At 33.1% G+C, this 12,500-nt stretch overlaps 1 protein-coding gene across 1 annotated transcript in view; it reads right to left on the bottom strand.

Moving 5' to 3' along the window:
* The window catches only part of LOC125645941 (zinc finger protein 853-like), a 25,475-nt gene that overhangs the window by 10,469 nt on the left and 2,506 nt on the right, over positions 1–12,500 (bottom strand). The window contains exons 2-6 of the mRNA XM_056141851.1: positions 12,277–12,372; positions 11,375–11,482; positions 10,035–10,127; positions 5,133–5,201; positions 1,835–1,921 (exon numbers count right to left, since the gene is read on the bottom strand). Coding sequence (XP_055997826.1) covers positions 1,835–1,921; positions 5,133–5,201; positions 10,035–10,127; positions 11,375–11,482; positions 12,277–12,372 — 453 coding nt within the window. The remainder of the gene's footprint in view (positions 1–1,834; positions 1,922–5,132; positions 5,202–10,034; positions 10,128–11,374; positions 11,483–12,276; positions 12,373–12,500) is intronic.

The raw sequence follows: 12,500 nt of genomic DNA, 5'->3' as shown, positions 1-12,500 counted from the left end.
TGTTTATACAAATCTCCATATCAATACAGCTTGTTGAAATGTTATTTCTTTACAGCATGAATTGTTAGTAGCATTGGGCGCCGTCGGTAGGTGGCGCTGGCGGCAACATTTCCCGCAATCACAAAAAGTTTACCTTACTGCGGTAGGTACTTTTCACAATTTTATATGATAAAGCCTGAGGTTTAAATACGAAAGTATTAATGTGAAACGAAAGTAAGGAGTTCAAAGTTTACGTATATGGTGATATAGAAAGCACGTGGTACGAAATGACATTTTGTCGGTATTTTGAAGTGAGAAAATAAGTAGCAAGACCAGAAATCGGCCATATACGCAGATTTTACGGTGATATTTAAATAATTTGAACTTCCTTTTTCTTAAACAACACTGAGATAATGCGTATATGTCCGGAGAATGTGGTAAAATAATTTTTTCATCCTGTTGAGTAGAATTTACAAGAACGATAACTCTAATATTTGTAATTGGAAACTAAGGAAAAACAAATCATGTGCACTTCATTGTCCGCAATAAATCGCCGATATATGTGATTCAATGAAGTTTCCTGTTATCAAATTGTCATGTTTATTTTAAAAGATATATAATTATCCTAGATTTTGTACTTCACCTTGCAAATTGATACTGTACCATCAGTAGGTGGCGCTCGCGGCATAAACAAAGGTTTTTTTTTTTTAGAACCGCCTTGGATGAGGCCACAAGCGGTGTCCAGTGCAGAGCCCTGGTGGGGGTGGAGGGGTTGTGTGAAGGATAAATAACATAGCAATTTAAGACCAACCAGCCCATCTTTGTTCCAATTCTTAAGATGTCTCATTGCAGAAAATGATCTTTCGAAAGGCACAAAACCAACTGGCATGCTACTTTCCAGCATGTATAACTGCTTTGTTTTACCCTCACTAGTGGGACAATTTTTTAATCTTTTCTATCAAGGATACTGATAAACAACAATTAAGATATACATATGTAATTGATACAATGATATTTGTGAAGAATTTCATACAGAAATACTATAATTGTCCTCGTCCGGTAGCTAAAATGACCGAGGGTAGGTATGTTTATTAGCGTTTTGAAGCAATATTGATATTTATTTTCAATAAAATAACGTCATATTCACATTTTGCACACCCCAAAAAGGTAGAATAGGCATCAAGTTAATTTCTGTTTGGTCTATTTTCACCAATATTACTTGAGGTCAAATATTTACACAAGTCAGAAAAATAACTTCATGGAAATATGTGAGGGTACTCGTGTTTGCCTGTCAATTGTGATGCAGGGAAAAGAGATATTTTAAAATACTTATTAATTTTGAAATCAGCACATTTAAATTAAGTGGAATATTGATTAAAATGTTGAAAATATATTGCTTTTAAAAATCTCCCCCTGTCGCTATCGTTAGAGATTTTATATAAAGAGCATGTAAATGTAATTCTTTTGTTTGTTAGAGATAAGAATAAATCCTTCCCTAAGTAGCATTCCTGTGTATGTAATTCTGAAAGTCTAGGGTGGACTGAACAATGCTGGTGGTAGATGTTGACCAAAGCACATCGTACAAGAGCAAAGGGCCATCCTGGGATTCAAACTGCCAACCTCAGATATCTATCTAGCTTAATCTGCTATACCACTAAATCAATACAATCCATGGACATACACATGTATTTGCCTTCTAAAACATTGTAAAACTAGTTATCATATGTAATATTCTTTTAGTTTAATCTCTGAAATCTCATATCTGATGTATCTGTCCATGTTCTATAAAACTTGCACTAGTTTCTTAACTTTCCTTAAATACTTGAACAACTACAAAGTTAGCGAATGATTTCACCTTTTGCTCTTTCAGCTGTTGTGCTCCTCTCTCATGCTCTGCTGAAACTGCTTCCTGGACAAGCTCACTTATCTGATTTTTTTCTCCCTGAAAAAATTCATTTGCCTGCATGTCATTGACTGTAAACCAATGATTCTGATTCACTATTTTTACCTTGATGAAGCAGAACCCTTGACCAGCAAAATGGATATACATATAGGTAAGAAAAGAAATGCACATTTCCTGGTGGAGAGATCCATTTTTCAAACCTTTGGACATGTATTACAGTATCACAATAATGGCAAAGCCATTACGCATAAATTATTACTTTTTCCAAATGAATGTAGTTAATCACTTCACATATCCAGGATCGCTAAATATGTAATTCTGGATAAATAAAGGCCTTATTATCATTATATACCCAACATACTAGCAAGTGATTCTTTATATTTATATTTGAAATAAAAATATGAAATTAACAAATTGACAAGAAATGTTTTAGAAACATAATATGCCCCTAGAGTGGCAATATTGAAAAGGATCAAATGTATAAATTAAGAATGCTGCAGCAATGATAGTGAAAAATAAGGGTTATTTTCTAGTTCGGAAATCTAAGTTTGATCTCTTGGGATACTGAACACACATTTTCAATTAACTAATCATTTTAGTTACAACCTTTAACTTTGTGACTTGAAATATTTTGGGGGGGGGGGGGGGGTTTGTCATCTAGTAGACATCTACTTTTTAGGGGTACCAGTATACCAAGTTTGATGTCTGCCATATCAATGGGTTCAAGATAATAACCAAACTAGATGTGTCAGCACGACACGAATGTCCTTGCCTGCAGTAAAGTCAAATGTAGGAAATCCATCGGATAGCATTGAATGTGGTATTCAGATTGTATGTTACACATATTTAGTACAATGAAGAACTCAACAACAATCTTTTATATGTTTTAAAAGCCATAAAATAAATACAACTCTATCAAAAATCAACGAACTGGAACAAAACTAAAGCTCGATCTGTAACTCATCAATATATACATCTGCATGGAAAACATCAGTTCATTATCTCTGGGCATTTAGAAAAAGTCCAGAAAACTGGTCGTAACAGTAATTATTCTAAGTTGAAGGGGCAAAACTCCATCAAAAATCAACAAATCGTAACAAAAATCAAACTCGATCAGTAACTCATCAATATGCACCTGCCTTGAAAAAATTAATTCTGTGTATCAATATCTCAAGGCATTTAGAAAAAAGTCCGGAAAACTGTGTCGCGGAATGACGAACAAGGGTAAAACTATATGCCCCGACCACTTTGTGGCGGGGGCATAAAAATATTTACTTATTTCCAGAGTACTGTGTCTTAAAAATCAGCAGGGTCATCTACTCCTAAGGATGTACCAGTGTACTATGCAAAAGGCTCTTTTAAGATATTGACTAGAACAACATCTTTCTATAACCACAGTAATATGACTTGTGACCCTTGACCTTGTGATCTCAAGATCAATAGGGGTCATCTACTTAAGATGTACCAGGTGTGATGTCTGTCAAGCAAATGATTCTTAAAATACTGAGCAAACAATATCACAAAAACTGGTTAAAACGATAGAATAGAATTCATAATAATTTCATAAAAACTATTTCTTTGCGAAAAAATTCAAAATTTCTGTGAAAAATAAAGAAAATCTATCACCTAATGAACTTGAAATAGGATTTAATGAAAACAGAGTTATCGCCCTTGGATTCAATATTTTGAAATATAAATTTGATTATTGATATAGATCTATATTAAACATAGACTTTTTAAAAATATTTTATGTTTAATAAGATTTTTTACAATACCAGTAACCATTGGAAAAGACTCCCAACAAAATCTATGGTAATATCACACATGAATACATGTATAAATAAAATTAATAAATCATTGATTTTGCAAAATCTTATGATGTCACAGGAGGGTGGAACTACTTTAATACCATATCAAAACATATTATACAGTTACTGACTGTGTTCGAGAACAACAGCTGTTTTGTTTGACCCGAGGACGGATCGGGTCAAACAAATCAGCTGTTGTCCAAGGACACAGTCTATAACTGTTTTGTTATAAACCTTAATACTTTTTAATAGGTTAATTTTTCTAGATGCACATAGTTTGTTGACTTTGAACTTTTAACAGGACAACTTGTGATCACATACATATATCACCATACCCACTAGTTTAAAATAAAAGATACCTAATATCCTAATTAGTAGTTATATGGTTCATGTTTCTGCTCTGCTTTTCATCTAATAAATTCTGTATTTTATCATATTAAGTTAAATCATTGAACCTTGCCATTACATAAAAAAGCAGCAGACCAAGAATCATGTGACGTGTGTAGCCAATAGAAATACATGTATTGCAGACTATTACCCGGTCAACAGTTCGTAAACTGCTGACTGATCAATAGACCACGAGTGAGAGAGTTGGTTTGACAGTTAAACTGTTGGTTGTAAATTGTGTTATTGTTAACAAGAGTACCGTAAACGGTACATACATGTAATACGCCAGTGAAATGCTTACATAGGGTGTTTTTCTTGTGCCATGATTTGTATAACTTTGTTTCAGGTAGTATCAGCCATCATGAGGCTGTGACAAACTTTCATATCATCAAAGGGTCTTAGCTTAAAAATCGAGATTTCCTCAAAATGAACCAAGTTCAACAACCTGTAATTTTTTCAAAAATGGAAGAAAACCAAAATCCTTCCCCAGATGCACATCTTCAGTACCCATACAAACACTCCACAAAATAAGAAGGTCCTCACTTGAAAACTGGGGGAGGAGTTGGGCGGACAAATTATGTACCCTCCATAGAATATCAATTTCCAAATAGACTAAGTTCAACAACCTGTAATTTTCTCAAAAATTGTAGAAAATCAAAATCCATCTCACATGCACATCTTCAATACCCATACAAACACTCCACAAAATAAGAAGGCTCTCACTTGAAAACTGTGGGAGGAGTAGGGTGGACAAATTATGTACCCTCCATATAATATTTCCAAATAAAGGGGCAAAACTCCTGGAAAAAAGATCGAAATGGATCAAAATTGCAGTATGATCCAGAGTGACCCACAAAGAAGCTACACAGCAAGTTTCAGTATGATATGTGAAAGGGATATGAAATTATAAAGAGAAAACCCCGAATGGACGGACGGATGGACAGATGGACGGACGGACGGACAGACATCGCTGTACCATAATATGTCCCGTCTAAAGACGGGCGTATAAAAAGGAAAAAAATAAAGGTGCATTACAAATCCCTAAACTGCCTTACCTCTAAAGATGTCTGCATTTCTTCCTGAAGTTGTTTTTTCTCTTTTTCTAACATTTCTTTCATTTCATCCTGCATATTAAGCGAAAACTGATAATTTCGCTATGATTAATCCTTTACAATGTGATAAAACCTATGCAACTCACTGAAAACACTTTTAATAGACATTAATGAACTACACAACATCCGTTACATGTACATATTTCATCTTACACAGAGTAGGCATTTACCAAATCATCATCGAGTTTTTGTGGTGTATGAGGTAATGCATGAGATAATTTGCATAAACAGAAAAGTTGTTTTATAAAAGAATTACCACATGCCTGTCATCCTCATACATCCCCAAAACTAGATAGTTAGCATTTACACTGTCTATGCTTTCAATCTGTAATTTAGGGGGGGGGGGGGGGGGCAGTTGATATTTTTTTGGATGGGTGGGGGCGATTTGGGAAAATGTATTTGTATGGGTGGTTGTCTTCTAGGTTAAAAAAAAATGGGTGCTAGTGAATTATGACAAAAATGAAGACATTACAGAGTCTGTATCATGTTGCGAAATTTCTTTTATTATAAAAGAAGAGGAAGAAGAAAAGCGGAACCATCCTACATTATGTATGAAAAAAGATTGATAAATGGGCTGATAACTCTATTCAAAGTAAATGTTTCAGTTTGTGTAGAAAAGACAACAATAATAAATGACTAAATGAAAACGAAATGTTTTCTGTTGGAATGACATGAGAAGTAACACAGTCTCCAGATATGATCTATTAAGGGATATGTTTAGCGAACTCGGAAGGGAACGAGAACAAAATTATGTATGAGTTAACAAAGAATTTGTAGCCATATGCCCACCGAAACGTGTTTCCACATTTTTATCAGCCAATGGCTTAGGCAATTATTGTCAGGTCTTTCAAGGTAATAATATCCGCATTCATGTATAAATTTTTTTTAAAATATGCCCAAATTTTCTCAGAATGTTGTGATGTGCTACACGTGTCTGAAACACCAACATCTACAACCTGTTTTAACACATAGGCCTATGTCAAGGGCATGGTTCGAACCTACAACACTGCTAGAAGACCAAATGCTAAACATTAGGCCACTACGGTAGTGTAATAATTTTGGTATGAGCGAACCTTCTCTGTTAACTATTAAAATAAACATGCTTATGAAATTACAACTTGAGTTTGGCTAGAGAATGGATCACAAATTACAATCAACATTTGAATATTTATTCACATTAATGTAGTCAAAATTCATTTAAATTCGGGTAATTTGTTCATATAAATCACCACAAATTCTAGCTTATCTAAAAAATAGTTGCATGTACATAGGATTAAGACCAATATGAACTTGTTGAAACTGAACTCTACCTTTAAAGGAAAATCTTAATATACAGGTGATTTCAATATTGAATTCTTAATTCTATTTGTATGGGTGGTGTTAGCAGAGGAAAATTTAATTGTATGGGTGGCTGTCTTAAAAATAAAGTGCCTCCCCCCCCCCCCCCCAATATTTTTTTTGCTGGAATAGCCCCGAGTAATTTTCAGAATTTACAATTAAGTTTTTCTTTAGTGTGATGTGACAATTGATTCACATAACACTAGGTACAGTACCTGCAATGTGATTCTTGACATTCCTATCGTGCGTGTATCCTATTGTATCATGTGTGTATCCTATCATATCATGCGTGTATCCTATCGTATTGTGCGTGTATCCTATCGTATTGTGTGTGTATCCTATCGTATCGTGTTTTGCGTTTATCAGTTTTTCCGTTTTCTATCGTGTTTCGCGTTTATCAGGTCTATCTTGTATCGTGTTTTGCGTGTATCAGGTTTTCCCTTTGTCGTGAACACCATTTATCGTGTAGCTTCGGAAACTATCGGGATCGTATATTAATTGTAATGAAAAAGTACGATGTTTTCCGTAAGCTAAATTTATTCGTTTTGTTAAAGAAACTATTTTTAGGAATCGTGGAAAGACAGTATATTTGAAGGAGAACATAAAGCTGTCGATTTTAAGTCAGAAGAAGAGCTATTTGTCTGTCCAGAGAGGGTAAAAATTAATCACAATTTCATTCAAGTAGTCTGGAAAATAGGCAGTAGTTTGCCGAGCAAACCGAGGACAGTGAATCTGAAAGCTTCTGCATCTGAAATTCATAAACATTTGCTTGTCTAGAAACAATTATTTGTAATTAACACTAACAGAGAAATAGGAAGTTCCGATTTGTAAGGGAAAATCAGTAAATTACATTGTCAGTTACATTTTGATAAGGGCTCTTTTTCTTCCATTTTTTTCCCACCTGTATTCTACTTACATACTTGTGCGCGTCCTTATCTCTGATTTTGTGTATCACCCGTGTTTTGACAGCAAACATTCTCAGGGACATTGTATTTCACACATTTAGAAGATTAGGTTTTAAAGGGGTGCAAGGGTGTTGCATCTCCCAAAAGTCTGCTCAACTGGGCACGACTCAGCTGTCATCGTTGGTTTTTTTTTTATTTGTACATGTACACTTGTACCATATACCAATAGTCGTACGGGTAGATACTAGAAATTTATGTCGGTTTTGATGATTAATTGATAATTTTTTTTTTTACATACTAAGCACAACATTTTTAAAGTGTTATAAAATTACGAATTTAAAAAATGCCAGTTTTTTTTATTATATTTTTTTCATATAATTTATTCATTTTTTGTTTTAAGATATCAATTCAAATAAATATGTTCCAATTATGACTATCAATTATCACTCATAGTGTAGACATATCTAACGTATGAAAATATGGTGTAGTGCAGTGGATTTTTATAAAGCGGTCATTATGAAAGTAATTGTAATTTTTGAATGAGCTGTGAACTTAGAGCTTGATGCAAAATAACCCCCCTCCTCGCTACACACATAATATTACTTGATTTTATTTCACATTCAAGATAGTAGACATTAGAATAAGAGAGCTACTGAAGCATGATATCACTACATTATATTAAATTTAGTTGTTAATTCCCTGTATAGTTTATATATTAAACATTAGGTGACAATATAAGTTTTAGAATCATTGGCTGAGGAAATTCATATAGATATCAAATAATGAATTAAAAACCGTATATACAAGTAGTTTAGTTTTCTGATCTTAGCTGTGATGGCGTAAAAAATGAATAGAATTAAATTTATTTTTTTTAAAAACAGTACGACCGTGGATTCAAGAAATTATACATTTTAGGTATATAATGAATATTCAAATCCTTCAATATCATTATCAACATAATGTAATTATGTTGCAGGTATCAAAATTTCGTTTTGTCTAAATTGCTTCATTACAACATTTCTATCAGGTTTTCCGTTTATCGTGAAGATCGTTTATCATGTTTTGTGTTCATCAGGCCTATCGTGAAGATCGTTTATCAGGTTTATCGTGTATCCTATCGTATCGTGCGTGTATCCTATCCTATCGTGTGTGTATCGTGTTCTATCGTTTATCATGTCAAGAATAACATTGCGGAAAGTACATAAGAAAATGCAAATATTGTGAAGGGTTCTTGAGTTACCCGGTACAACATTTGAAATTGTTTAACTTCAATTCAAAATTTTTAACAAATGTTTCCCAAAATTTCACTGGAAAATAGGTTTTTTATTAGCTCACATGAGCTATTCTTATCATTTTTTGTCCATCAGAATGATTCCTTTTTGAAGTGGAGATAATCAGTAATTACATGTAGCTCTAGTAAAAATTGTGTGGCAGTTTTTATAATTCTTCTCAAGAACCACTAGGCAATCAACCAAACTTTGCACAAGTCATCCTTGGGTTAAGGGGATTCAAGTTTGTTCATAGGAAAGGCCATGCCTGTTCTAAAGGGGAGATAATCACAAAAATGCAAAAGTAGGGTAAGGTCATTTAAATATCTTCTTCATAAGAACCACTTGGGCAGAAAAGTTGAAATTTTTATCAATGCTTCCTGACATACATGTAGTGTAGAAATCATGGTCCCTGGAAATAGGGTGGGGCCACAATAGCGAATAAAAATTTCACTTGCAAATTTATAAGGGAAATCTTTAAAAATCGTAAAAACCACTGGGCTAGAAAAATCTTTGAAAATAATTTTCTCAAGAATCACTGTGCCAGAAAAGTTGAAATTTACATGAAAACTTCCAATTCAAGGGCCCTGGGGATAGGATAGGAGTCACAATATAAGATCGAAGTTTTTATATAGGTGGGGAACATACAGGAAATTAATTAAAACAAATTCTTTTCCAAACTAGCAGGGGCACATTAAATCAGATCCAAATGCAAATGTTCCCAAGTTGCGTGGATTCAATTTTTTATGCTCCTTGGATCACAGTTGAGGACAAATTTTGTTCTGTCTGTCCGAAACTTAAAAAACTGCTCATAACTTTTGAGTAATGAGCGATACAGATTTCATATGCACATTCCTTGTGACATGACCCTTTCTTTGGTAAAAGCTTTTTAGCTCACTTGAGCTAAAGCCTCGTCCTACTCGTTTCTGGTGGACAACCTTGGGTTTTTAGTTTATTTTCGGGTATTCTCTTTCAGCCTATCTAATTATTAATTTTTGCATTGAAGTTCAAATGAGGATTTTGACAATTTAAAATTTTCTCAAAGCTCCAAAATTTATGCACTAAACTGTAGGTAAAATTTGAGAAAAATAATCCTTCATTATAATTTTACTCAAGTGGGATAGGGAAATCCCACCTCTGAAACAAGATTCTCTGTCTAGGACTTGGCAAAGCCTCGTCATAGACTGCTAATCTTGTACCCTCGGTGGAATTTCCCTATCCCACACTCCTACTAATGAAGGATTCTATTAAATCTTATATGGGTAGTAACAAGAGCAACACTGAAGTACAGTGTGCGTATACATGTACCTACAACGACTACGCAATGTTCTTACTTTAAAACTCTGTACTGATTCTTGAGCAATACGTTCAATTTCTTCCCTGAGGCTTTGCCTCATTTCATGTAGAGTTTCTTCCACATTTTTGTTCTACAAAATAAACACAAAATATGGACATGATAAAATGAAGAGAAATCTGTGAACATTATAACATGTTTGTAATTTAATGGAGTATTATTTTGACCAAAATTCCATTCACAGTCTTTTCTTATGATCAAATTCTTTGAGTCTGTAAACTGTCATTAGTCAATACAACTTATTCAGAGTCTCTTTCTTTTGGTAACAACAATCTTTCTTTTCAATTTTCTCCCTACATTATACATGTTATACAAGTACATGTACATTACAAGAAATCAAGTTTTAAGTGAAACTTAATACAACTTGGGTCTGGGCTTTTTAGTTTTTCTTTTCTCATTTATACAGTGAACACAGATATAGCGAAATTACAGCTATATATAGACAAGTGAAATCGATTTCCCCGGCAAATTCTTTATATATTCTATATAAAAATCTGCGTTTATAACAAACACGGATATAGTGAATTTACAGATATAATGAAGTAAATTCCTATTCTCTTGAATAAAAAATGAACGTAAAAATCACCTTTTATAATAATTTTTTCCCCCCTTTTTCCATTTTAAACTCGTGATTTTTAACAATTGCTTTCCATTGCCATAAAGGATCCACACTTATTGCGAAATTTCTGTTTTTCAAAAGAGGTTGTTAACGCAAAACAATATTTACACATACGTTTAGCAAATATATTGTCGGTATTATTTACTATTCTCGTTAATTAAAGACTCTTTGAAGTTTGATTGCATTTATTTTATCGTACACTTCTTTATTTGTGTAAAGTAACAAGTAAATGACAACTGCGATAGGCTGTTTGTATGTATTGCACATAATTTTGTTGACATTTTTCTTTCGACATTTTTTTTTGCATGAAGATAAATTATCATATGTATATAAATCAGTGTGTATATTTCTTGTATAAATATCTGCTCGAAAATATATAGGCTTAATTTCTCATAGAGACAATACAAACTCAAGTTTATTGATTGCTGTTGTCTTTTACAACTGATGTACATGAAGAACAAATCAGTTTATAACGAATTCGTTATATTTAAATTATGAATTTGCTATAAACGTATAGCGAATTATGCTTATAGCAAATTTTTAGAGTGTCCACAGAAATTCGCTATATCAGAGTTTTACTGTACATTAACTCATGGTTACATTAACTGTATAGTTGATCACAACAGTCTAACTATTAACAATCCCTCTGCATCAGATGCTGAATTGAAAACACCCACACTCCATTCCATTATTGCCAATACCTGTTGTGTTAATGCTAACTCCATCTGGAGTTCTCTTTCCTTGTTGTTCTTATGAAGAAGGCTGTTCACTGACTCCTGGTGTGTCTGCAGGCTAGATTGCATCAAGGTCTACAGAAAAAATCCCTTTATAGATAATATCTGATGGTATCACATCACAATAAAACACTGAACTATTCCACAAATCAACTTGAGTAAGAAGTTACACTTGACTCGCATTGATTTTTAGGAAATTACATTACATACATGTACATAACTATCCACTTATATTTTTATTTCCAATGGTTTTTGCCACCGATATCTCTACAAATTGTAAAAAATAGCCATTTCATCATGAATGTGCTGCAGTTGTGAACAATGTGAATATGAATTTTGATAAATATAGACAGTATGTCTATTTGAATTTGACTGAAATAAAAGAAGAATGTAAATATCTTTTTTGAAAAATGTTTGTGAAATGCTAAGTTAAACCTACATGAAGTATGCTTGAAGCTTCACAATTCATTCATACAGATGTGTGTGTAGTAAAAAAAAATTGGTAATATGATCAAATAAAAAACCATTCCTATTTACACAAGTTGCTGGTCATACACATAAATCAAAGAATGGTTAAATTATTGGAATTAAGGTAGCTACATCTTTGTGTGACATAGGATTTTTGCAAAATCTTCAATTAATCAAATTTTGTGCATGATAAAAATATATCCTGTAAAGGAATTTTAATCACTGGGTATAATAAAAAAAAAACCTGGATAAAAAAAAAACCTGGTAAACTATTTCATACTGAATAAGTTTATTTTTTCTAATGAACTGACAATGAAAATAAAAAGATCCGTAGAGTATATCTATAACATTTCAGCAATGACTTGTCAACTTTTTGTTGCTTAGGATATCCTTTATGCTACCTTATATTCATGTACAACACTTTTGACTGCATCTGTAGACTCTTGCTGAATTTGTTTAAGATGTAACTGCTTCTCAGCAGGCTTTGGCTCAGATTCCTACAAAACACACATTAAAAGTACCCTTGTTAAAGAAAACTTTCCATAAAATTGTATTGTTTTCCCTTCTGCAATGTTCCTTAATATTTTGATAAAAAGAGCATATCCATCATTCATTGTAAAATCCC

Source organism: Ostrea edulis, chromosome 6 (genome assembly GCF_947568905.1).
Source record: "Ostrea edulis chromosome 6, xbOstEdul1.1, whole genome shotgun sequence".
Lineage (NCBI taxonomy): Eukaryota > Metazoa > Mollusca > Bivalvia > Ostreida > Ostreidae > Ostrea > Ostrea edulis.
This window is presented reverse-complemented; position numbering and strand designations above follow the sequence as displayed.